At 49.2% G+C, this 27,541-nt stretch overlaps 1 protein-coding gene across 9 annotated transcripts in view; it reads right to left on the bottom strand.

The window, feature by feature from the left end:
* RYR1 (ryanodine receptor 1) overlaps positions 1-27,541 on the bottom strand; it is a 223,488-nt gene that overhangs the window by 166,503 nt on the left and 29,444 nt on the right. For 8 of the 9 annotated variants that reach the window (XM_081868604.1, XM_081868605.1, XM_081868599.1 and 5 more), the window contains exons 2-6: positions 16,970-17,089; positions 15,194-15,298; positions 7,876-7,950; positions 5,547-5,625; positions 3,019-3,131 (exon numbers count right to left, since the gene is read on the bottom strand). In XM_081868604.1, coding sequence (XP_081724730.1) covers positions 3,019-3,131; positions 5,547-5,625; positions 7,876-7,950; positions 15,194-15,298; positions 16,970-17,089 — 492 coding nt within the window. The remainder of the gene's footprint in view (positions 1-3,018; positions 3,132-5,546; positions 5,626-7,875; positions 7,951-15,193; positions 15,299-16,969; positions 17,090-27,541) is intronic. The other variant, XM_081868598.1, reaches the window with a different exon arrangement.

Here is a 27,541-nt window from a genome sequence, read left to right on the forward strand (position 1 = left end):
TCCCCGCTGCACCAAGGATTCCCTGCCCGAGCTGCTTCAGGTCGTGGCGGATGTTCTCCTGGAGACGCCTAGTTTGGTTGTCCTAGGGGATTTTAATATCCATGCCGACACGACCTTACAAGGGGCCGCTCGGGACTTCGTGGAAAGCATGGCCTCCATGGGGCTGTCCCTGAATAAGTTTGGCCCAACCCATAGCCGCGGACATGCCTTGGACCTGGTGTTTACCTCTACGGATGTTGGTGATCTGACACTAACTAAAAGTGAAACAAAAGAAGTGCCATGGTCAGATCACTTCCTGGTGCAACTGGACTTCTCCGCGACCCTTCCCCTCTGCAGGGAGGTGGGACCGATTCGGATGGTCCGCCCCCGCCACTTAATGGATCCAAATGGTTTCCAGAGAGTGGTAGGGGATGCTTTATCCCATGTTGATGGCCTTTCAGCCGATTCCCTGGTGGCCCGCTGGAATGTGGAGTTAACCAGGGCTATTGACTGTTTGGCTCCGAAGCGCCCTCTCCGATTGCATGGAGCCCGGAGAGCCCCGTGGTTTTCCACGGATCTGAGGGCAATGAAACAATCGTTGAGACGGCTAGAGCGCCGGTGGCGGATAACTCATTCTGAAGCTGACCGGACACAGGTTAGAGCTCAATGTCGAGCCTACCAAGTGGCGGTAGCGACGGCGAAGAAAACTTTCTTCGCCGCCTCTATTGCATCTGCAGAAAACAGCAGCAGGAGACTTTTTCAGGTGGTCCGCAATTTAGCGGAACCACCTGCTACATCGGGGCCCAGTACGGGCCACATGATCTCCTGCAATGATTTTGCAAAGTTTTTTGCAGATAAAGTCGCTCAGATTCGGGAAGAGGTAGATGCCACCGTGGGAGCAGGGCCGGGGCGGGAGAGTGCTAGAGTCCTGTCTAGTCAAATTGCATGGGATCAATTCCAATCTGTTACCTCCGAGGATGTGGACAGGCTGCTTGGACGAGTGAAACCAACCACCTGTCTCCTTGATCCTTGCCCATCCTGGCTTATAAAAGCTAGCCGGGAAGGACTGGGTGATGGGCTTCGTGGGGTGGTGAATGCTTCCCTCCGTGAGGGAGCCTTCCCAGACCCACTGAAAGAGGCGGTTATCAAACCACTTCTTAAAAAACCATCTTTAGATGCGGCCACGATGGCCAACTATCGCCCAGTCTCAAATCTTCCATTCTTGGGCAAGGTGATTGAGCGAGTGGTTGCTGAACAACTCCAGGCACGCCTGGAAGAAGCGGACCATTTGGATCCCTTCCAGTCGGGATTCAGGCCTCATCATGGGACTGAAACTGCCTTGGTCGCACTGGTTGATGATCTCCGGCGGGCTAGGGACAAAGGTGAGAGCTGTTTCCTGGTTCTGCTGGATCTCTCAGCGGCGTTTGATACCATCGACCATAACATCCTTCTGGACCGTCTTGAGGGGCTGGGAGCTGGGGGCACTGTCATACAGTGGTTCCGCTCCTTCCTCCTGGGCCGTGTTCAGAAAGTGGTGGTGGGGGATGAGTGTTCAGACCCCTGGGCTCTCACTTGTGGGGTGCCTCAGGGTTCTGTCCTCTCCCCCATGCTTTTCAACATCTACATGCAGCCGCTGGGAGAGATCATCAGGGGGTTTGGGCTGGGTGTTCATCAGTATGCGGATGATACCCAGCTCTACCTCTCTTTCAAATCAGAACCAGTGAAGGCGGTGACAGTCCTGTGTGAGTGTCTGGAGGCGGTTGGAGGATGGATGGCGGCTAACAGATTGAGATTGAATCCTGACAAGACAGAAGTACTGTTTCTGGGGGACAGGAGGCGGGCAGGTGTGGAGGACTCCCTGGTCCTGAATGCGGTACCTGTGCCCCTGAAGGACCAGGTGTGCAGCCTGGGAGTCATTTTGGACTCACAGCTGTCCATGGAGGCACAAGTTAAATCCGTGTCCAGGGCAGCTGTGTACCAGCTCCATCTGGTACGCAGGCTGAGACCCTATCTGCCTGTGGACTGCCTCGCCAGAGTGGTGCATGCTCTGGTTATCTCCCGCTTGGACTACTGCAATGCACTCTACGTGGGGCTACCTTTGAAGGTGACCCGGAAACTACAACTAATCCAGAACGCAGCAGCCAGACTGGTGACAGGGAGCGGCCGCCGAGACCATATAACACCGGTCTTGAAAGACCTACATTGGCTCCCAGTACGTTTCCGAGCACAATTCAAAGTGTTGGTGCTGACCTTTAAAGCCCTAAACGGCCTCGGTCCAGTATACCTGAAGGAGCGTCTCCACCCCCATCGTTCTACCCGGACACTGAGGTCCAGCACCGAGGGCCTTCTGGCGGTTCCCTCACTGCGAGAAGTCAAGTTACAGGGAACCAGGCAGAGGGCCTTCTCGGTAGTGGCGCCCTCCCTGTGGAATGCCCTCCCACCAGATGTCAAAGAGAACAACAACTACCAGACTTTTAGAAGACATCTGAAGGCAGCCCTGTTTAGGGATGCTTTTAATGTTTGATGTATCATAGTATTTTAATATTCTTTTGGAAGCCGCCCAGAATGGCTGGGGAGGCCCAGCCAGATGGGCGGGGTATAAATAATAAATTATTATTATTATTATTATTATTATTTATACCCCACCCATCTGGCTGGGTTTCCCCAGCCACTCTGGGCAGCTTCCAACAAAACACTAAAATACAATAACATATCAAACATTAAAAGCTTCCCTAAACAGGGCTGCCTTCAGATGTCTTCTAAAAGTCTGGTAGTTATTTTTCTCTTTGACATCTGGTGGGAGGGCATTCCACAGGGCGGGTGCCGCTACCGAGAAGGCCCTCTGCCTGGTTCCCTGTAACTTGGCTTCTCGCAGCGAGGGAACAGCCAGAAGGCCCTCGGCACTGGATCTCAGTGTCCGGGCAGAACGATGAGGGTGGAGACGCTCTTTCAGGTATCTGACCTTCTGATCGGCAAGGCCAAGAGGCTCAGTGGCTTAGAGACACACACACACACATACACACACACACATACACTCACCAGGTACCGCTCAGAGGAGACGCTGACAAGGATGAGGTCATCACCCACACGCACCTTCTCCCCTTCCGATCGCTGCTTGGAGGCAGGATGGATGGTCCACCAACAGGCTTCCCCTAGTGGTGAGAGAGATTGTGGGTAGACGTCTACGAGAAACTAGCTATAAGATCTGCTGGAAGTGTAAAATTAAAGAAGGCAATTTCTACCATATGTGGTGGACTTGCGAAGAAATGAAGAAATTTTGGGATTAGATTTATAACGAGCTAAAAAAAAAATATTTAAATATACCTTCCCTAAAAGACCAGAAGCCTTCTTACTAGGAATAATTGGGGATGAAATTTAAAAAGAAGACAAGACACTATTCCAATATTCGACAGCAGCGGCCAGAATACTAATTGCACAAAATTGGAAAAGTTCAAACACACCAACGGTTAAAGACTGGCAAACAAAATTATTTGAATATGTTGAATTAGCAAAAATGACGCAAAAAATTAGAAACCAAAAAAATACAAAGTTCATTAGTGATTGGAATAAATTTATGGTATATATAGAAGGAAACCATAGGAATTTAAAAACTATAGCAGGTCTATTATAAACCTTACGTGGCGCAAACCATCAAAAATTTATTAGCTGCAGAGAAAATTTCTTTCTCTTTAAGAAGCCCGAAATCGGGAGGGAAGGAGGTCAAAAGGAGGGTAGAAGAAAGATCTAAATACCTAAAGGCATAAAGTTTTGAAGTATAAGACAAAGAACCTAACAGAAATTGATGTGGTTTTTGGGGGGTGTTACGTATGGATATTTGTTCTTTCCTGTTTCCCATTCTTTTTTTCTGAAACTGTTGTTTCGTTTTTTGTCTTTTTTTCTGGGTTTTGTTTTTTTTTTTTTGTAACTGAAACTCAATAAAAAGAATTTTTTTTTTTTTTTTAAAGAGAAACTAGCTATATTCCATTATTTGCTCTGGGGTCACACCAGACACGCACCTACAGTATCGCCATATATATGGGCTGCTTCAGATTCATCTGTTCTCCTGAGTCAGTGGTTCCCAAAGTGGACATTACTGCCCCCTGGGAGGCGGTGGCATTACCTAGGGGGGTACTAAGAGGCAAGGGGGCGGCAGGGGGGCACTGGAGGGGGAAATTACTAGGTACAGCTGGCATCCGTGGATCAAGTTCATCAATTAAACCGAATACAGTGGTGCCCCGCAAGATGAACGCCTCGCAAGACGGAAAACCCGCTAGACGAAAGGGTTTTCCGTTTTGGAGGCGCTTCGCAAAACGAATTTCCCTATGGGCTTGCTTCGCAACACGAAAATGTCTTGCGAGTTCCTGCGGGTTTCCCCCCCTTCCCCCCCCTTTTCCTAAGCCACTAAACCGCTTATCAGCTGATCCGCTAAAAGCCGCTAAACCGCTAATAGCGCTAATCCGCTAAGCTGTCAATGGGCTTGCTTCGCAAGACGAAAAAACCGCTATACGAAGAGCCTCACGGAACGGATTAATTTCGTCTTGCGAGGCACCACTGTAGTTTTAACTGGATTTTGAATAAATGTGCAATTAATTGTTACGGCTTTGAATTTGATTGTGTTATTATCTACCGAAGTGGGTCATGCAAACTGCTGTTCTGAATGTTTTTATAGTCTAGGGTAAGGGACACAGGGAATGAGTTTATGGGGAAAGGGTGGGGTGGCCAGAAAAAATTTGGGAACCACTGATCTAGGTTTTCCCTGAGGGGGCGATCCAGCTATATTTGATGTAAAAAGGTAAAGGTAAAGGACCCCTGACAGTTAAGTCCAGTCGCGGACGACTCTGGGGTTGCGGCGCTCATCTCGCTTTACTGGCCAAAGGAGCCAACGTTTGTTTGCAGACAGTTTTTCTGGGTCATGTGGCCAGCATGACTGAACTGCTTCTGGCGAAACCAGAGCAGCAAACGGAAACGCCGTTTACCTTCCCGCCGGAGCAGTACTTATTTATCTACTTGCACTGGCGTGCTTTTGAACTGCTAGGCAGGCAGGAGCAGGGACCGAGCAACGGGAGCTCACCCCGTCACGGGGATTCAAACCGCCAACCTTCTGATAGGCAAGCCCAAGAGGCTCAGTAGTTTAGACCACAGCGCCATCCGCATCCCTTTGATGTATTAAGATTATTTGCTGATTTGTACTTGTTTTATTGATGAGATTTCATCGGGCAAAAGTGCAGCATAAAATATGTAAATTGAGCAGCTTGCATAATTTATGTTTCACTTGGGCCCAATAACATTTCATTAAAGGCTGCTCAATTTGCATCATGTAGCCAGGTCACAGAATTATTCCACCCCACCCCCTTCACCAGCACAGACTTTCAGTTATTTGCATGCAGATTTGTTTTGTTCTGTGTTTGCACTGAGTGGGATTTTTCCCCTCTGAGGCTCAACACAGTCCCATTGCCGCTGAACGGTCCCTAGAATGTAGAATGAGCTGGGAATATTCTCCTCCTCTTCCCCGCTGCAAACAAAAACACCTGCAAGGTGTCAATTCCTTGGGGTGCAAAATCACATACCTGTTGCATCCTCCTGAAGGCCCACGTCAAAGGCAAGTTTATCCGTCAGGGAGCGGGATGTGGTTAGGCAGCTCAAATACTACAAATCGGGAAGGAAAGAAGGTCAAGAAACATTCTCTGAAATTCTTAACCTCAAATGTGTGTGTGTGTGCTGGGGAGATCAGACACCCTGGTTTCTGCACCTTAGATTGCAGCTTTAAAATGTAACTTTATAAATGCACGTAGATAGATGTGTGGCCATAATCTTTTGCACCAAAGGAAGTAGATTAGATAGATAGATAGATAGATAGATAGATAGATAGATAGATATAGATAATTTATTACGGTCGGAGACCAGCTTATAAAACACACTTGGGGGTACAATCCCAGAAGGAAAGCAAACATTTAAAACAATGTGCCACAATAAATTTAAAATTTATAAATGTGATAAGCGTATACACACTTAAAACTTTAAGATAAGCTACCACAGAGAGATGACCCAGAGTCACCCATGGAACCAAGTTTGGGGATTTTCTTAATGAACTAGTTTGGGTTGGGGGATGGTCTGCGCCTACAGATCTGTACACAGAATTTGGCGATCGTCCGGGTCGTCTTATGATCTTTGCCTAACAGGAAAAGGTCAATTTTTTGCTTTTCCAGGAGGTCAGTGAGCCCCACCAGCAGGGGACCAATGGTCTCACTACGTGCCTCTTCATAAAAAGGACATCTAAAGAACAAGTGTTCTGGGCTTCCTATATCCCCCAATGAACAGGCACAAAGTCTCTGAGCATATGGGACTTTTTAAAAGGATCTTTCCAGGACTGGCGAGAGCAGAGCAGAGCAGAGCTTCTGGCGAGTGTAAAAGCCCTTCTTGCATTTAACCAAAGGAAGTAAAGGCAACTCCCGACTCGTGGGCGATCAGCACATGCGTAGCAACCAGAAACACAACCCCCGTATGAGTTTCCTGTAGTGCAGAGAGCATGGGCTGCTGAAAACAAGAGGTCACACCCAAGGCAATGGGGTGCTGCTTGCTGCTGACCAACACAAGGCAAATATGGCCTCGCTGTATATTTTAATTAAGGATGCTCTAAGGGGACTGTAGCATCTTAAAAAGCAGAGACATCACCTTGCTAACAAAGATCCGTATAGTTAAAGCTATGGTTTTCCCAGTAGCGATGTATGGAAGTGAGAGCTGGACCATCAAGAAGGCTGATCGCCGAAGAATTGATGCTTTTGAATTCTGGTGCTGGAGGAGACTCTTGAGAGTCCCATGGACTGCAAGAAGATCAAACCTCTCCATTCTGGAGGAAATCAGCCCTGAGTGCTCACTGGAAGGACAGATCCTGAAGCTGAGGCTCCAATACTTTGGCCACCTCATGAGAAGAGAAGACTCCCTGGAAAAGACCCTGGTGTTGGGAAAGATGGAGGGCACAAGGAGAAGGGGACGAGAGAGGATGAGATGGTTGGACAGTGTTCTCGAAGCTACCAGCATGAGTTTGACCAAACTGCGGGAGGCAGTGGAAGACAGGAGTGCCTGGCGTGCTCTGGTCCAGGGGGTCACGAAGAGTCAGGCACGACTAAACGACTAAACAACAACAAGGTGATTGTGTGTTTTAATTGCGGGTTGGTTCTACGGTTGCGAACAGCTTAGAAGTCATTTTGGCACATCGTGACTGTATATTAATTAATTAATTAATTAATTAATTAATTAATTAATAACAACCATAGCAATAACAAAGCGGGGGTGGGGAACTGCAACCATCATTCCCCGATCATTAACTGGGGAATGATGGGAGCTAGAGTCCAACAAGATCTTCCCCCTCGCTTCAAGCATGTAAGGTCACTTCAAGGAATAATTCCAGCAGTAAATCAGCAGTGGCAAGCAAATACACACTCGATTTCAAGGATGACCATTCAAGGCCCAGCTCTACACACACACACACACACACACAGAGCTCTCCTAGGAATGTTGACACAGAAGGAAATCGCAGCCGGCACCACCCAACCCTGGGTGACCTCAGCTTCTTGACTTAGAACTTATATCTGTCCTCCAGAACGCGGCTCAGCCTTTTCGACGTTTGACACCTTCTTGGCTGAGAAATGTGCCCACCTCCTAAAACCCCGATCGGGATTCCTCGCGATTTCTGCATCCCGGGAGGCGAACACATGACACACGCTTGAAAATAAATCTGCTTGGCTCAGGGACAGGGACGTGGAACACAAAATGGCTGAGGAGCAGTTGCGTCTTCCCTGCCCCACCGGCCAATGCTGGACTGAGCTCTTGAGCTTTCCTGGTTTCCCTCTCCCGCTTCTTCAAGACACACAACTTTCTCCAATTCCTCCTCCTTACCATGGCGCTGTGGGAATGCCGGAGAAGAATAGCGTGTCCGTACAGGAGTGTCCGATGTCCGCCACCTTGAGAAGACTGGGATGGGGGTGAGAGGGCAAAAGAGGAAGCCAAGTCAGTCTATGAATTGGACAATCCCACCCAGAGCACCCTCATCCCCGACCCACAGCAAATGCAAGTTGACGACACCTTTCCTTAAGGCGGCCTTGACCAACCTGGGGCTTCCCAGGTGTTTTGGACTACAATTCCCATCAGCCCCAGCTGGCGCCCCAGGTTGGCCAGAGATTCCTGAAGGGCCTACTGGAATGCACTCCAAAGTGGCTCACTGGGTCCCAGAGCTTGGCAAAACGGAAACCAATAAATGGAAGTCTTGCCTAAGGCTTAACTCCTGAAAACGGTGTCGTGAAAACAACTCCCATTTCATCCAAGCAAACATGCTCCATGTCTCAGCTTTTACACCCAGATGGGTGGCGTATCAATATAATAATGATAATAATAATGATAATAATAATAATAATAATAACCAGTTGTGCAGTAAAATTATTATTATTATTATTATTATTATTATTATTATAACTTAGAAAATGGCAAAAAGCAGGCCAGGAAAATTATGGAATGACCTGGAGAATGGGTGGACACAGACGACCTGTTTGAACCAGGAATTTTTCTGCACAACTATTATTATTATTATTATTATTATTATTATTATTATTATTATTACAACATAGAAGATGGCAAAAAGCAGGCCAGGAAAATTATGGAATGACCTGGAGAATGGGTGGACACAGATGACCTGTTTGAACCAGGAATTTTACCACACCATTGCACTTGACGTGAGGTAAAATTCTCCTCAGCAGGGCAGTGCGACAATCAGCTTACCACACGGCTCTGTCCACACCATAGTAAAACACTGCTTCGTCCCCCACATTCTATCCCCACATGAAGAACCCGTTTTATCTCCTGAAGAGATTTCCAGCACTGAATAATTTCTTCAAAGACATTTCTTCCAAAGGGACCCAGCACAGGGAACAAGGCAGAGTCGCATCCACTGTCCGTAGGATTTGCTTATGGGCCTCAAAAGCGTCCAGCAAGGAACAGCTTCCTGGTTCTCTTGCACAGCCATACTTGCCAAGCCCAAAGGTGATGGCTGCTATTTGCAAAGACTCTTCTCATACTATATATATATATATATACACATATATATATATATATGCAGCTGAGCCAAGGAAAAGGCTTGCGTCCACCATTACATGCGTTGACGCCACCGTTGTGAGGCATTACAACAGATCTGGCATTTCACTGGCATCTGTTTTTGTCGTGATTAAAAAACAATAGCCGTTCTTACTGCAGTTCATACCTATATATCTATATAGGGTTGCATCCCTTATATATTAAGTGTTCTTTGGAGCAGACCCATTGAGTGGAATGAATCTAAGTTAGGCATGGGCACCCACTTCAACAAATCGGCTCTTAACGCTGGATGCAGCCCATAATCAATATATAATGGACCACCCCACAATAATATATACACTCATCCCTTCTACAGGTTGCTTGCTGCTGTAAATATGGTAATAATGACATAGACCCCTTTGCTATGTTATTTATAGCCATAGTTGCCGTTGTATATATCTGCAGTATAAATGACCCTAGGTTCACAGGTCATATTATTATTGCACATATATTGTACACACACATATGTACGGTCATTATTGCATGACTCACATTGCGGCAATGTGTATTTATACAGTGCTTTTTTCCCTAAAAATAAATGTTTAGGAGTACTCTCATTTTGACTCAAGAAAATCACCACTTTATAGTTCAAATCAGGGGCGGGGGGGAAATACAGGAAATGGACAAAAGGACAAAGATTCACAAAATGTTTTGGGGTATGCGTTCCCCCCAGAAAAAAGCACTGAATTTATTTGCTACCATCAGGGCAAAGGTCATATTGCAGCAGGTCGTGAATAACTGGACCATGTTACTGCATTGCATTCGGGATGGCACTGTGTGCCATGTTTCCGATGGCCAGCACGCATTAAAATCAGAGGCACAATTTCTCTCGCAGATGAAAAGATTGACTCTTGGGTTTGTAAGAAGAGCGAATGCCATCAGTTTTAAGTCATACTCAAATACAGTTACAGCTTGGTTTTCCAGGGAAGGGCCTGCGATGCTTCGATCTTGCCTCCCCAAGCGCAAACTTCAAGATGCAGCGAAACGGGCAACTCCCAGAGGAGGGTCATTCACTGCACCCCATATATAGATGGACACACCAGGTGACAGCAACCAAGGACGGACCGTGCTGGTGTGTCTCTGCAACGGGTGTGGACTGAACCATTTCTTCACCCCAAATGAAGACACACATTCACGCATAGAATGATTTAAAGAGAGGCATATCCAGGACCTTACAGGAAACGCTCATTATTTCATCAATTTACATCCTGCAGGGATCTGAAATCATGCACAATTTGGGAACAACTGCTGTGAGATCATTACAGCAGGTCTGCATTGCTGTGGCATGGACTTTAACGACCTGGGCCTTAAAAACCATGTGATTACAGCACATGTAATGGTTACTGAGCACTTTTAATTACTGCAGTTCATGTGTCTATAGCGCTTTGTTTGGATTCTATACCCAACCCCAGAAGAGAGGGAGCCCAACTTCCTGTTAAAGTTAGCTCAAAGCAGCAATACTGGGTGTTATCCCATTTTAACCCAATATATCAGGCAGGGAGCATGCCCCATGGTTTGGCACGACCCGTGTAGGTGGCGCAAAGCCAGTGCCTCATGGGTGCTACCCCATAATCCCCTGCGGAGGTCACAAGATCACCGTCAGGGCAGTCTGCATTCTGAGATCATGGGAACCGAGTTGCTGGTAGAAGAATGTTGCAACCCACTGTGGTGTCAGTCGCTGTTTCCCAAGCAGCGCTCTCACCAGGGAGGGAGGGGCACGGCCAACATTTTGCGCAGCAAGGGTGGGGGGCAAAGAATACAAGGCAATCGCAGGAGGGTGGGATGGGGAGTAGGCCCACTGCCCATCGTGGCTCCATCTTGTCTTGTAAGATCAAACACAACAAGATCCCAGCAACTTGGTTCATCTCACAGTGCAAAACACCTCGGCCGCTTCCAGAGTGTCGCTATTTTGTGGGTGGGATTCAACTGCACACCGGCAAAATTCAGGCTGCATGATTAAAGTGGATTTGGTGCCCCTGGGCAACAAAGCCACTTCCAAAAGCAAATAAATAAGGAATCGGGGTTGATTGGTTGGTTGGTTTGTGGTAAGGGAAGTGGCAGGAAAACACACCGGGAAGTGTAGGACAACCATTGCTTGATGCGATTGGGGAAACTGGTAAATGTGTCAGTTTTCGTTCCTCTTGGGTTCTCATTTTTCCAGTCCCAAGTTCACCACTCCACATCAGTTTTTGAAACTGTTTTTAACGTCCACACGAAAATTCACCATAATTTAGTGTGGCTTTTCCTGAACACACACAATTTTGTAGGCAATTTTGCCTAACACATTTTTTGGCAAAACTACTTCCCCTAGTATACAGTGAATTTTTGCACACTATTTTCACCAATATATGTACGCGTTATGCACACTCTAGCACGGAGTATGCATTTTTGCACACATCACCTAAATCAGGGGTAGTCAACCTTTTTATACCTACCACCCACTAATGCATCTTTTTCGATGGCAAAAATTTCCTTACTGCCCACCAGTGCTCGATGGGAGGAGGATTCATCTTGTGCCGTAGAACCCCCTACTGCCCACCTAGAATCCTGAAACACCCACTAGTGGGCGGCAGGGACCAGGCTGACAAACCCTGACCTAAATCGAGAGCTACGTTGCAAAATTCAGAGAAGTGTGAATTTCCAAGGACCGCTGTGTTTCATTTCAAACATTGTTTCAGAAAGTGTGAATTAAGTAGGTCCGCCTTCAAGGGAGAAGAGAATTTCGCCCCACCCCCTAGGCATGATGCTCTCTAACCTCCCTCCAAACAATTCAGAATAAACACCCAATAAACAGTGGATGCACAGAAATCAAGATGAGTGCTTGAAGGACGAGGACAACTGGAAGCGAACCACACTGGTTTTCACATACAGTGGTGCCTCGCAAGACGAAAAGAATCCGTTCCGTGAGGCTCTTTGTCTAGCAGTTTTTTCGTCTTGCGAAGCAAGCCCATTGACGGCTTAGCGGCTTAGCGCTATTAGCGGCTTTTAGCGGCTTATCGGCTTATCGGATAAGCAGATAAGCGGCTTAGAAAAAGGGGGGGAGGGGAAAAAACCTGCAGGAACTCGCAAGACATTTTCGTCTTGCGAAGCAAGCCCATAGGAAATTTGTTTTGCGAAGCACCTCCAAAACAGAAAAGCCTTTTGTCTAGCGGGTTTTCCGTCTTGCGAGGCGTTCGTCTTGCGGGGCACCACTGTACTGTGCTCCATCACCAGCTTGCAACATAAGCTCCAGTGTGCAAGCCTCTCCCTGTTCACATGTAGGAACCATGCAATGAAGTGAAAACAGGAAAAAGATGGAGGAGTTTGGGTTGAGGAAGGAGTAACCACAGCCAAGGATGGAAAAGTCTAGTGGAAGAGGAAGTGTTTTGGAAGATGGATCAAGGGATGAGGAATTCGAAGGAAAGAGGGAGAGGGCAATTATTTAGAGGGAAAGGGGGTTCCACCTGGTTTCCATCATGGGAGAAAGACAAGAGACCCCCGCTTGCCTCTCATTAAGCTCTCACCTAGAAGGTGATTCCCAAAACTGAGCTATCCGACCTTGCGCAGCACTACAGTGGTACCTCTGGTTGCGAACGGGATCCATTCCGGAGGCCTGCTCACAACATGAAAGGAACGCAACCCACAGCAGCAGGGTTGCGATTCACTGCTTCTGCGCATGCGCATGACATCATTTTTCACGTCTGCGCATGTGCAAGCGGTGAAACCCGGAAGTAACCCTTTCTGGTACTTCTGGGTTGCCGCGGGACGTAACCTGAAAGAACATAACATGAAGCAGACGCAGAATGAGGTGTGACTGTATAGACTTTAACAGGAACGGAATAAGAGCCTGCTAGATCAGATCTACCTAATCTAGCATCCTGTTCTCAACCAGATGCGTTTTTGGGGAAACCTGGAAGCGGGACCGCAAGCACAAAAGCCCTCTTCCCTTCTGTGGTTTCCAGCAACTGGTATTCAGAAGCATTGCTGCCGCCATTGTTATGGAGGCAGAGCACGGCCATCAAGGCTAGTAAGCCATCAATAGCCGTCTCCTCCATGACTGTGGCCTAATCCTCTTTCAAAGCCGTCTGAGTCAGTGGGAGCAAGTTCCGTAGTTTAGCTAGGGAACGCCACCCTCTTTGGACTGGAAACACAATACAGTTCCTTTGGAGAAGAAGAGAAGCTTGTTTATGCAAGGAGACAGTGCTTGCTCCTCAAATGCAGCGGTACCTGGGCTCTATCGAATGGGAGAGGGTGTAACATAGGAACACAGGGAGCTGTCTTCTACCGAGTCAGACCAACCTGGCTCAGTAGGGTCTACACTGACTGGCAGAGTCTCTCTGGGCTTTCAGGCAAGGACCTCCAGCCCTACCTGGAGACCCCGGGCCTTGAACTTGCCACCTTCTGCATGCAAAGCTCTACTGCTGATCTAGAGCCTTTCTCCAGACAGCAGAATTCCATGGACTTTTGGGACTTGGTTTTGAAGCCCCTTGAAGCAGATTGTTCATGCAAGAAACCCTTTCTGGCCAGAGGCCTCCATCTTCATGCTCGACGAAAGGATTTACTGATCCCACTTCCGTGCCTTTCGCAGCAGCCTGACCCACAGAAATTAAGCAATGAATCCTTTTCCCCTTCACATGACAGCCATGTCGGGAAAAGCTTCGCCTCTTAAATTTCTGCACGTCAAGACTGTCGCTAGAGATACAGGTTTGAAGCTAGTAAAAGAAGATGCAAGCTGGCTCATCACCCACCCTAGTATCTGGGCATTGGTCCCATGGATAGAAATGGATAGAGGCATATCCATTTGCTTTTTAAGGTACCCATTTGCTTTGGGGAGCAGAAAGGAGAGCTGGGTGTTTGTTGCATGTGGTCAAAATGAGGAAGATTCTGGTCTTTGTCCTGGGAGCCCGAAAAAGGGCTGCGAAGTGGGATTTGTGGGACCCTGCAACCCCAACCCCAGATCGCTTGGTTGTTCCTAAGTCCTGCCACACATATCTGCCTCTGGCTAAGCATGGGGAGGTGGGAACCCCCCCAGGAAGAGGAGAGGAGGCGGGTGTGCTCACACAGCAAAACAGGGTCAGGGAGAAAAAGGCAGAGAAGGGGTTTAGAAAGGAAAGGGCATGGGTGGGTGGGTGGGATCACGGCAGCGAAGTCGGCACCTACCCACTTGTCCAAGTCAACACCCTAGAGGGTCAGGCAGCAGAATTGAGAAGCCAAAGGAAAGAAGAGGAAGAAAAGATAAACCACACTGGATACTCAGACCGCATGCCAAGGCGGGCACAACACTCCTAGGCTAGCATCACAGAGACGCCGCCATCCACCCGCAAATACCTCCTCCAGGTGTTCCCATTGCGGACGGGCTCAGGCCGGCTCTCACCCCCAAACATGCATGCAGGGGTCTTCTGAACCATACCCACAGAGCACATAATCAGGTAATATTTGAAAGCAGTTGGGAGGCTGTTGTGGGGTGAACTGGGAGGCCTGGCACGCGGACGGCACAATAGTCCTTGCTCTTGCCCCGAGTGTTACCCATTGCGCAAGAGGGTGGGTGGGAAATGAGGGCACACCTAACAGCCCCTCCGTTGCATTGCTAGCGGCCTGGATACCGCCACCCTTTGCAAGTTGGGCTGAACTCCTGCATAACTCTGCGGCACAGTCAGAATCCTAAAATGTGTGCGGAGATTCTAGGACAAAGGCCCTCCCACCCATGGAAACACTCAGGTCCAATATGTATAGCATGGGTAAAGAACCTCAGGCCCCTGGGGAATCATACGTGGCCCTCCAGACCTCCCTACATGGCCCCCGGGACTCTCTCCAAGCCACACACACCGCCAGTCTTGCTTTGCAGTCTTTCCCTAGGTGGGATATGTCTTTGTGACTCTTGCATGGTGAAAAGGGCGTGTGAGCACATTCAGAAGCTCCTTTACTGTACAGAGGCGGGGTTTACTTTCATTGCTCCACCCCCTTTTGCCTCTGGCCACGCCCACCCGCTGGCATGCGGTGGACCCTGGAAGGTGGCAATGTGGCTCTCAGGTTGGAAAAAAGTTCCTTGCCCCAACATTGATGGGGCCATGATGTCTTTGTGTGCTCACAAAGAAACGTTAGCCGTACTTACATCAGAACCCACCTCCACAGTGTTGGCTAGCATTTCCTGAAGCGCTCGTACGGACAAGGACTGTTCCAGGCTGAAGCAGCATATGGCCAGATCTGGAGGGACTTTCTGTGTGTGTAGAAAACACAGGTTTGCTTGGTTTAAAAAAACAACTTGGATGGGTAGTGTTCCCATATCATAATAATAAATTTATTATTTCGGTCACAGACCAGTTCCAGCTCACATACAATATCAGGGAAGTCATAAAACACGATAGGGGTACATTTAAATTTGCAGTTGGGTATAACAGGGACAATACAGATATAACAGCAGTTAAAAATATATAATTTAAATCTTAATCACTAAAATGGTCATTTGTGGCCTTAGTCACTGTGGTAGCACAGCTTGTCTCCTAAGTTTTATGGCAGGCACACAGAATTTGGCCACCCTTAGTGAGATCTCTGGATCCTTGGTTCCCATATCAAATTAGTGAATTTGGTGGGCACGTCAGAGACTGCAAAGCACACCCCACTTTAATGGCAGTGCAGAAGTAGAGTACTTTATGGCTGGGGTAAACAGCTGCTGGACCGTGTCCAGAGGAGGGCAACCAAAATGGTCCAAGGCCTGGAAACGATGCCTTATGAGGAACGGCTAAGGGAGCTGGGCATGTTTAGCCTGGAGAAGAGGAGGTTAAGGGGTGATATGATAGCCATGTTCAAATATATAAAAGGATGTCACATAGAGGAGGGAGAAAGGTTGTTTTCTGCTGCTCCAGAGAAGCGGACACGGAGCAATGGTTCCAAACTACAAGAAAGAAGATTCCACCTAAACATTAGGAAGAACTTGCTGACAGTAAGAGCTGTTCGACAGTGGAATTTGCTGCCAAGGAGTGTGGTGGAGTCTCCTTCTTTGGAGGTCTTTAAGCAGAGGCTTGACAACCATATGTCAGGAGTGCTCTGATGGTGTTTCCTGCTTGGCAGGGGGTTGGACTCGATGGCCCTTGTGGTCTCTTCCAACTCTATGATTCTATGGTTCTATGCTATTGGAGAGCTGCAGAGAGACCAGGGACTTTGATGAGGTTGTCAGATTACTAGGCAGGTCTCGCCCACATAGCAGCTCTCACAGGCAATTCCAGTATCCTCCCCCCTTGTAATTCCCCCACACTCATATCCCAGTGACCATGATTAACTGGAACCACACTAACCCATGGACATCAGATTCTGGGGCGGCCTTCAAAGCACAAGAGTTTTGCGCCAAGGTTTTCTTGTCTCTTGAAGTTTATTACCAGCCAGTAGATACGTTTGCACATAATGGTATGCCCCTAGTTCTAATCATGGTTTCTTCAACAAACCACAAATAATCTAACAGAAAAGCAAGCAAGCGAGTGGCGGCTTGTTTCTCCAAAGTCTCTGCAAGAATCTGGAGTGGCCAAACTAGCAAGGTTTAGCAAGGTTGCTGAGTCTGAACATGACTCCAGAGAACAGTGAAAAAAGCCATGGTTTATAAGCCTTCAACAGACCATGGTTTCACATCACGGTTTGTTGCTGGAAAACCAATCCGTGGTTAATTATTTATTATTTATTTCATTTACTAATTGTTTCCTGTGAGGTATTGTGAAGCCATTGGTTCGGACACTCAAACAAATCATACCAGGCCACTGTCATAAGGTCTGACATAACAATTTCCCTGACTCTGACGGCAACCACCAAACTCCGGTCAAATCATCTTATCGACTGTTCCAACCATGGGATAAACTAGTATAGATATTTCCTACCCAGCTGCCCTTTCCTCAGAAGGTACCTGAGCGTTGGAGGTAGGTTCTAGGAAACACAGCCGGTTGCCGAAACCTTCTGCAGACAGACATAACTTCAGCTGTTCCTTCAAGATGGTGGCAGAGCACTGAAGGACGACCTCATCATCCTGAGGGAGAAAAGAAGAGCGTCTCAGAAATGCACACTCAGAAGGCTGAGATCCCGGGGATGCCAAGTCCTTGATCAGCAACAGAATATTCTCTATGCGGAAGGCATTCCTAAAAGATGCCTAGCCATGATTGGAAACCTCAAAAGAAGATTCTGGACTCTCCAGGGCAAGCACAGCAAAGTGGTTTTCTAATTATAAAAAGGTAAACGTACCCCTGCCCGTACGGGCCAGTCTTGACAGACTCTAGGGTTGTGCGCCCATCTCACTTAAGAGGCCGGGAGCCAGCGCTGTCCACAGACACTTCCGGGTCACGTGGCCAGCGTGACAAAGCTGCATCTGGCGAGCCAGCGCAGCACACGAAAACACCGTTTACCTTCCCGCCAGTAAGCGGTCCCTATTTATCTACTTGCACCCGGGGGTGCTTTCGAACTGCTAGGTTGGCAGGTGCTGGGATCGAGCAGCGGGAGCGCACCCCGCCGCGGGGATTCGAACCGCCAACCTTTCGATCGGCAAGCCCTAGGCGCTGAGGCTTTTACCCACAGCGCCACCCGCGTCCCTCAAAAGAAGATTCTGGACTCTCCAGGGCAAGCACAGCAAAGTGGTTTTCTAATTATAGTTTTCCCAATTTTCACCCTGCATCCGATTTTCCGATTAAGAAAGTCTTCCTTCCTCTGTATCTATCTCCCACTCACCTGAAAACCACTCCCTATGCCTCGCTTTTATATTCTCTAGGATACACCCAACCAGATCATTTAAAATTGCCTCAAGTTATGTTTTTTTAATCAAGCTCTATGCAGAAACATCCACTGAGGAGAAGCCCACGGATGTTAGCTACTCACCTGTTTCAACTGCTTGCAGAGTTTCACAACCTCTGCACGCTACGCAGCTACTGAGAAAATGTGTGTACAGAAAAGAACCTATCTACCATAAATGAACATATATTTTTTTATCAAGTATTATTGTGAGACACAGGAACCTTTTCATGCGATTCTGGCAGAAGCATAAATTAGCCATTCACAGAATTGCCTGCGGCGAGTTAAGAATTGCTTCCAGGAAACTACACCAGGAACTTTTCTGAATGCTTCTACCACACCCTCCCTGTTGTACACCACAAATGCCCAAAACAGAGACATGTGGGCAGGTGGGCTAGCAATTTACGTGGACAAGGCTGGGCAAAGCTACAGGGTTTGCTGACTGATGCCTGGACCCCTGAGCTACAGAACACCTGGGCAGGAGCCAGGAAGCAAGGTTTAAAGAGCTGGGTGTGATTTAGGAAAGGCCTCTCCTCTCCTGCTCTGCATGCACATTTCTTTGGTCCTCCTGTTGCCTCTTGCTCTTGGCTCCCGCTAGATTTCCGAGCCCAATTCAAAGTGTTGGTGCTGACCTTTGAAGCCCTAAACGGCCTCGTCCAGTATACCTGAAGGAGCGTCTCCACCTCCATTGTTCTGCCCGGACACTGAGGTCCAGCGCTGAGGGCCTTCTGGCAGTTCCCACACTGCGAGAAGCCAAGTTACAGGGAACCAGGCAGGGGTCTTCTCGGTAGTGGCGCCCGCCCTGTGGAACGCCCTCCCACCAGATGTCAAAGAGAACAACTACCAGACTTTTAGAAAACATCTGCAGACCTGTTTAGGGAAGCTTTTAATGTTTGATGCATTACTGTATTTTAATATTTTGTTGGAAGCCCAGCCAGATGGGCAGTTTAAAGGTAAAGGGACCCCTGACCATTAGGTCCAGTCGTGACCGACTCTGGGGTTGCAGTACTCATCTCGCTTTATTGGCTGAGGGAGCCGGCGTACAGCTTCCAGATCATGTGGCCAGCATGACTAAGCCGCTTCTGGCGAACCAGAGCAGCACACGGAAATGCCGTTTACCTTCCCGCCGGAGCGGTACCTATTTATCTACTTGCACTTTGCCGTGCTTTCGAACTGCTAGGTTGGCAGGAGCAGGGACCGAGCAACGGGAGCTCACCCCATCGCGGGGATTCGAACCGCCAACCTTCTGATCGGCAAGTCATAGGCTCTGTGGTTTAACCCACAGCGCCACCCGCGTCCCTGTAGATGGGCAGGGTATAAATAATGAATTATTATTATTACTTGCCGAACATGTTTAGGAAGTGTGGTGGGATAGTGTGCTGCTTGTGCGTAAAAGCTTGATCCCTCTGGGGTTTGGCTGGTCATCCAAACCGATGCACTAACGGAGCCCCCAAAGCATGACTCCGTCAGTCGCTGGTAGAATCTGACAGTGGGCGTCTACGGAATTTACGCCAACATAAAAGCTCTTTGACAGACATGCGCTTTCGAGACTCTCTGCGTGACAGTTTCCGGCGAAGGGTGGGCGTTCCCAACGGGGGTCCCGTTACCTCTCCACTACTCTCACTGGAAGCATCCCAGAGCCTCCCCTCCGCTGTGACTCCTGCACTCCCCCTGCTGGTTCCCTCTTCTACCGCAGATTCTCTCCTATTCTCCTGTAGCCTGTCCACTACCTGTCTCTCCGATGGCAGTTCCCTGACATCCACCTCCCCCCCAGGGCCCCCTTCACCCCCTCCCGCCTCCTCTCCCACTGGCGGTGAGGGCGGAAAGCCCCTGAAGGAACTCTCCTCGTCGTCCGAGGATTCTAACACCTCCAGCCACGGCGTACCGTCTCTCTCCCCGTCTTCCTCTTCTTCGTCGGAGTCGGCTTCTTCACCCACCCCTGACTCTGGGAACCCTTCAAACTCTCCTTCCTCATCGGTGGTCCCAAAGTGTTCCCTTCTAAATCGAGCCACGGGTTGCGGTTTTCTTGGGAAACGCTGATGAAATGTTTCTATTAAAACCTCGTCATTGACTACCTCTGCTGGTACCCAAGTGTTTTCCGACTCTGCTTCCCCCTCCCATTCTACCAGATATTCCACCTGATTCCCCTTCCACCTGGAATCAATGATTCCTGCCACGTTCATGTCGCGCTCTCTCTCTTCTATCACGGGCGTTTGGGTGGCCTCTCTCTCACGCTCCCCCCACTCGCGTCCCTCTCGGTACGGCGACAGTAATGACCTGTGAAATACTGGGTGTAATTTCATGTGACTGGGCAGCCTGAGTTTGAATGCCACTGGGTTGACCTGCTGTATGACCTCAAAGGGTCCCAATCTTTTGGGCCTCAATTTCTTACTCCCGCCCTTGAACGGTAGCCCTTGGGTGGACAACCACACCCGGTCCCCCACCCTTATAGTTTCACCTTCCCTCCTATTTCTGTCTGCTTGCTTCTTATATTCTTCCTTGGCTTTCTCTAAGTTAAGTTGAAGCTGACGGTGGATCGCCTCCATCTCTTCAAAAAAATATTCCGCCGCCGGCACGCTCCACCTCTCCCCTCCCTCTCCTGGGAATGCCCGGGGGTGACACCCATAATTTGCCAGGAAGGGACTCATCCCTGTGGACACGTTCTCCGCGTTGTTGTAGGCAAATTCTGCTAGAGGTAACTTATCCACCCAATCATTTTCTCTGTCTTTTACATAACACCTCAGGTATTGTTGTAAAACCCCATTTGCCCTTTCCGCTTGCCCATTGGTTTCTGGGTGCCGGGCAGTTGAGAAATTGAGTTCTACGTGCAGTAAGCTCATAAGTTTCCTCCAGAACCTGGAAGTAAATTGTTTCCCTCTGTCGCTGACCACCCTCAAGGGGGCGCCATGCAACTTGAAAATATGTTCTACAAACAACTTGGCGGTTTCCTCCGCTGTGACTGCATGTGAACAAGCTATAAAATGACACATCTTGGTTAATTGATCTACCACCACCATGACAGCTGTTTTGCCTTTGGATTTTGGCAGGTCCGTCATAAAATCTATGGATACTGCCTCCCATGGCCTTTCGGGCGTGGGTAAGGGTTGTAATAGCCCCGCTGGCGCCACCCTCTCTCCTTTCGCTCGCTGGCACCTGTCGCAACCCCTGACATATTCCCGTACGTCCTCCCTCACCTTGGGCCACCAAAACTCCCTGGTAACCAACCACATGGTTTTGTGCTGTCCAAAATGTCCCGCTGTGGGGCTGTCATGCAACTGCTTGAGTACTCTGCCCCTCAGTTCCCCGTCGGGTATGTACAGTGCCCCTTTGTAATACAACGCCCCGTTCTTTTCTTCGAACCCCCCTGTGTTCTCCTCTGTCCTCCGGAGCTCTCTGAGTTTCTCTTGGGCGTATTCATCGTTCTCCGTACCCTCTATCAGTTCCCTCTGCCCCACCAATGCCGCCCCACACACCCAGCGGTCTTCAGGGATTACATGCCTTGCCTCAGGCGCTCCCTCCCCCTCTAAGTACTCAGGTTTCCTGGAAAGAGCGTCCGCCCTCACGTTCTCGGAGCCGGGCACGTAACGAATCTCAAAGTGGAATTTGGAGAACTCCTGGGCCCATCTCACTTGTCTCTGGTTCAGCACTCGGGCTGTTCTCCAGTATTCCAGATTTTTGTGGTCAGTTCGGACTTGAACCTTGTGCTGCGCCCCAATCAGCAAGTGCCGCCATTTCCGGAATGCTTCATGAATGGCGAGCAGTTCTCGGTCGTACACTGTGTAGTTCCTCTCTGATTTGTTCAACTTCCGCGAGAAGAATGCACACGGTCTCCATTCAGACGTATCTTTTCCCGGCTGGAGAAGAACGGCCCCCACCGCTCGGTCTGACGCGTCAGTCTCCACTCTCATTGGTTGTTGTAGATCCACGTGCAAGAGTTGCTCTTCCGACGCAAACGCCTGCTTTAAGCGTTCGAACGCTTGTTGCGCTTCTCCCGTCCAAACAAATTTCTTTTTGCCACTAAGACAATCCGTGATGGGCGCTGTTAAATGGGCAAAGTTTTTGATGAACTTCCTATAGAAGTTTCCGAAGCCCAGGAACCTTTGCACGTCCTTCTTGGTCTTTGGTGTTTTCCATTCCAGTACCGCTTGAACCTTGCTGGGATCCATGGCCAATCCCTTGTCAGACAACCGGTACCCCAGGAATTCCACCTCCTTGGTATGAAACTGACACTTCTCCAGTTTCACCCACAGCCGGTTTTCTCGCAGCTTGCTCAGTACCTCTCTTACATCTCGCACATGCTGCTCCTCATTGTCTGAGTACACCAGAACGTCATCTAAGAACGCTACGCAGTTCTTGTAGAGCAGTGGCCCCAGGACGTGATTCATGAATGATTGAAAACAGGCGGAGCCCCCTTGTAATCCGAAAGGCATAACGGTGTACTCAAAGGCCCCCAAGGGGGTGAACATAGTGGTCTTCCACTCATCCCCCTTTCTCACACGTATCAAGTTATATGCCCCCCTAAGGTCCAGCTTGGTAAAAATTTTCCCTTTTCTCACCCGTGTTAGAATGTCATCAATTCTGGGCATAGGGAAAGTCACTGGTTCTGACACTGCATTTAGGGCCCTGAAATCACATACAAGCCTGGGCTTGCCTGTGTTTTTTTTGTCCACAAAGAACACTGGGCTGCCCCCCACCGCTCGTGACTCTCTGATGAAACCTCGCTTGAGATTCTTGTCAATGAACTCCCTTAACTCCTGCATCTCACTGTCTGACATTGCATACAGCTTGCCCACTGGCAATTGTGCTCCTGGGAGTAAGGTAATTTGACAATCAAAGGGTCTGTGCGGGGGCAGTTTATCTGCTTCTTTTTCGCTGAATACGTCAAGCAAGTCAGCGTATTGTGGTGGCACCCTCCCTTTGTCCATCACTTCCATCCCTGCTAGAGTGCCCCTGGCGCCTGCCTGAGCCTCTCCCTCCTTGCAGTGTTCTAGGCAATGTGCTGATCCAAAGGAAACCACTCTCTGATGCCAGCCTACTAGCGGATCGTGTAGCGCCAGCCAGCTCATACCCAAGATAATAGGAGCTCCTCCCAAGGTGGCTACGTTAAACGCTATCAGTTCGGTGTGTCGTGCCACCCTCATTATCATTGGTACAGTCTGTTGGCTCACTTCTCCTCCCAACAGCTCCCTCCCATCAATCGTGGTAACCTGCAAAGGCTTACTCAATGGGATAGTCTGTATTTGGTGTGCAGCTGCAAACTCTTTGCTCATGAAATTACATGAGCTACCTGAATCCAATAGCGCCTTTATCTTCAGTGGGTGTCCGTTTGCCAGTTCCAGCAACACCTCTATCACAAGCGCTGGTCTTGGAGGTTCCGGCGTGGGCACATTCATTACTCCCTGGCCTGGCTGCTGTGCCCTGATGTTGGCAACCAGGCGTTGGCTTTTACTGGCTCCGTGATTTCTTCTTCCTCCTTCCCCCCAACAGTTCCCGCCATCCCTTGCCATTCCTTCCTTTGCGGACAGACTCTGGCAAAGTGACCTGGCTGTTGGCAGAGATAGCATCTCTTGCCGCTCTTTCCCTCCTTCTTCCGCCCTTCACTGGTGTTTGAAACTGCGCGCGCGCGCGCTGTTCCAAGTTCCATCGGCTCTGCTGGCGGGAAAGGCTGCTCCGGAATCTCTGGAATGCGGAAGTCCTTCCAACGTTCCCCCTTTCCTTCCCGCTTTTCCATAGCTCTAGCTTCCTGGCGTGCCCCAATGGACAGCGCTGATTTAGTCAGCTGATCCATAGACTCCGCCCTAGGCGCCCGGGAAAGTTCATCTTTCACTGCCGGAGAGAGACCTTCTTCAAACAGCATTTGAATAGGTTCACTAGCAAGGTCCCACCCAAGTCTATGAATCAGCATGGTGAACTCAGTCCAGTACTCACGTACAGATCGGCTCCCCTGTTTACACGCCATTAACTGCCTGCGCACCACTCCCTGCTCGATCTCGCTGGAAAACATCAAGTCCATGGCGCGGAAAAACTTCATTGTGTCCTTTAAGATTTCATTATTGGCTGCCATCAGGGGCCGAACCCAGTCCCTCGCCCCTCCCTCTAGATGGCCAATCACGTACGCCACTCTAGAGTTCTCGTCGGGGAAGTCATCAAACAGTAGATTGAGTGCATATTGCATCTCTGTCCTAAAGGCTTGATAGTTCCGGGGATCCCCCCCAAATTTCTGCACCAGTCCAGGCACCCGTCTGGCAAGTGGGGTGGTCTTCCCCTTATCTGCATCTTGAGCCCTCCTCTCCTCGAGCCTCGCCGTTTGCAGTGCCAGCTGGACCTCCAACGCCCTGTACCTTTGTTCCAGGCTTGGATCTGCGCCAGCTCCCGCTCCTGCTCCTCCGGTTCCGGATGGTTCGCTCATGATGCCTTCTGCTTGCACAAGCTGCTTTCAAAGACTGTCAGATTGCTGTGGTGGGATAGTGTGCTGCTTGTGCGTAAAAGCTTGATCCCTCTGGGGTTTGGCTGGTCATCCAAACCGATGCACTAACGGAGCCCCCAAAGCATGACTCCGTCAGTCGCTGGTAGAATCTGACAGTGGGCGTCTACGGAATTTACGCCAACATAAAAGCTCTTTGACAGACATGCGCTTTCGAGACTCTCTGCGTGACAGTTTCCGGCGAAGGGTGGGCGTTCCCAACGGGGGTCCCGTTACCTCTCCACTACTCTCACTGGAAGCATCCCAGAGCCTCCCCTCCGCTGTGACTCCTGCACTCCCCCTGCTGGTTCCCTCTTCTACCGCAGATTCTCTCCTATTCTCCTGTAGCCTGTCCACTACCTGTCTCTCCGATGGCAGTTCCCTGACAGGAAGCAACACCAAAATGAACCCTGTGGACGGGAGGCAAAAGTTGGGGCGAGTGTCCGTAATGCAAGGACTACCTTTAACTCTCAGGAGGTGGCACTGGGGACGGCTACAAAATCCTGCGCCTCCCGCACGCCACACTCGACTCCATTCTTCCTTCCTAGGAACTGCTCTTGATTCAAAGGGCACTCCGAGGAACGCAGCTTTCTTAATGCCTCCCACAGAGAAAACAGTTGCTGGAACATGCTCCCCCCCCCCACCCCAAGCCAGCAAGAGACTCAGACAGGACACAACAGATCCTTTTCCATAATGAGCAGAAGTAGGTGGTCCAGCAGACTCTTTATGTCCTAGCCAAGGTGGAGAAGGGGGAAGGGAGATAGCCTGTCCAGTTTTTGTTGGGGGGGGGCACTGCTGCCCATGACCTTTATTTTTTGAAAATATCCTGGGAAGCTCTTTCTTCTAAGCTTTCCCTATCTTCTGTGTTTTGTCTTGCAATTCAATTATTTTTTTAAAAAACCGCCGTCTTTAAACGACAAGGATAAAATATATGTCTTCACTCGAGAGCTGGAACAGTCGGAAGGACACGAGGCTCTTAATAATAATATTATTATAATGATAATTTATTATTTGTACCCCGCCCATCTGGCTGGGTTTCCCCAGCCACTCTGGGCGGCTTCCAACAAAGATTAAAAATGCATCAAAATGTCACACGTTAAAAACTTCCCTGAACAGGGCTGCCTTCAGATGTTTTCTGAAACTGTTCTTAACCTGAAGCACCACTTTAGCTAATGGGGCCTCCCGCTGCCGCTGTGCCGCTGCTGCACGATTTCTGTTCTCATCCTGAAGCAAAGTTCTTGACCTTAAGTACTATTTCTGGGTTAGCGGAATCTATAACCTGAAGCGTCTGTAACCCGAGGTACCACTGTAGTTGTTTTTCTCTTTGACATCTGATGGGAGGGTGTTCCACAGGGCGGGTGCCACCACCGAGAAGCCCCTCTGCCTGGTTCCCTGTAGCTTTGCTTCTCGCAGTCAGGGAACCGCCAGAAGGCCCTCAGCACTGGACCTCAGTGTCTGGGCAGAACGATGGGGGTGGAGACGCTCCTTCAGGTTTAATGGGCCGAGGCCATTAAACTCAGGGCCATGGGTTTGAGCCCCATGTCGGGCAAAAGATTCCTGCATTGCTAGAGTTTGGACTAAATCACCCTTGTGGTCTCTTCCAACTCTACAGTTCTACAAACCTATTATTCCATCTGCCTGGCGTCACTTTATTAAAGGAAAACCTCGACTTCTGGGCTTGACTTGTCCTCAGTGTGGAGGAGGAACGTCATAGAAGTTGGAAGGCACCCCAAGAGCTGACTAGCCCGATCCTCCGCAATGCAGAAATCACAACTAAAGAACCCCTGGCAGATTATCATCCAATCTCTGCTTAAAAGTCCACTGTCTTCCAAGCTGGGGGTTTATATGGTGCTGCACCCCCCAAGATCTTCTGGGGTATCAGCTCCTGAATTTGGAAGGGGAAGACGGACCTAAGGAGGACCAGTAGGTCAAAGTGAAGAGGAGCTCCCATAATGTGTATATTTTGGAGGGTGAAGAAAGACCCAAGACCCCCACCCCATTGCACCTATCTATCAGGTCAGTGGCCCACCTAGTCTAGAATCGTGTCCCCACAGTGGCTCAGTGGGAAACCCGCAGGATTTGAACACAAGAGCACTCTCTTGTTTCCAGCAACTGGTATTCAGAGGCATTGTTAGAAACTCGGGTATATGATCTAATCACCAAATGACACCTTGAACCTAGGCTGCGGTCACCACAATGCAGGGTGAATAAAAATCAATCCTCCCGGAGTCATGCTCTGGAGCTAAGAAGCCATGAGTATATCATAAATCTAAGCTCAGTTTGCATGTGTCGAAGGACGATAATAATAATAATAATAATAATAATAATAATAATAATAATAATTCATTTATACCCTGCCCATCTGGCTGGGTTTCCTGCAGCCACTCTGGGCGGCTTCCAACAGAATATTAAAATACAATAGTCTATTAAACATTAAAAGCTTTCCTAAACAGGGCTGCCTTCAGATGTCTTCTAAAAGTTTGGTAGTTGTTCTTCTCTTTGACATCTGGTGGGAGGGTGTTCCACAGGGCGGGTGCCACCACCGAGAAGGCCCTCTGTCTGGTTCCCTGTAACCACACTTCTCGCAGGGAGGGAGCTGCCAGAAGGCCCTCGGCGCTGGACCTCAGTGTCCGGGCTGGGCAATGGGGGTGGAGATGTTCATTCAGGTATACTGGGCCAAGGCCGTAATCCCTGTAAATCGCCCATTGCTCTTCTTGGGAGAAGAGCAATGACAAACCTAGACAGCATCTTAAAAAGCAGAGACATCACCTTGCCAACAAAGGTCTGTATAGTTAAAGCTATGGTTTTCCCAGTAGCAATGTATGGATGTGAGAGCTGGACCATAAAGAAGGCTGACTGCCAAAGAATTCATGCTTTTGAATTATGGTGCTGGAGGAGACTTTTGAGAGTCCCATGGACTACAAGAAGATCAAACCTCTCCATTCTGAAGGAAATCAGCCCTGAGTGCTCCCTGGAAGGACAGATCCTGAAGCTGAGGCTCCAAGACTTTGGCCACCTCATGAGAAGAGAAGACTCCCTGGAAAAGACCCTGATGTTGGGAAAGATGGAGGGCACAAGGAGAAGGGGACGACAGAGGACGAGATGGTTGGACAGTGTTCTTGAAGCTACCGGCATGAGTTTGACCAAACTGCGGGAGGCAGTGGAAGACAGGAGTGCTTGGCGTGCTCTGGTCCAGGGGGTCAAGAAAGGTCGGACACGACTAAACGACTAAACAAC

Source organism: Podarcis erhardii (genome assembly GCF_964252035.2).
Source record: "Podarcis erhardii genome assembly, chromosome: 7".
NCBI lineage: Eukaryota > Metazoa > Chordata > Lepidosauria > Squamata > Lacertidae > Podarcis > Podarcis erhardii.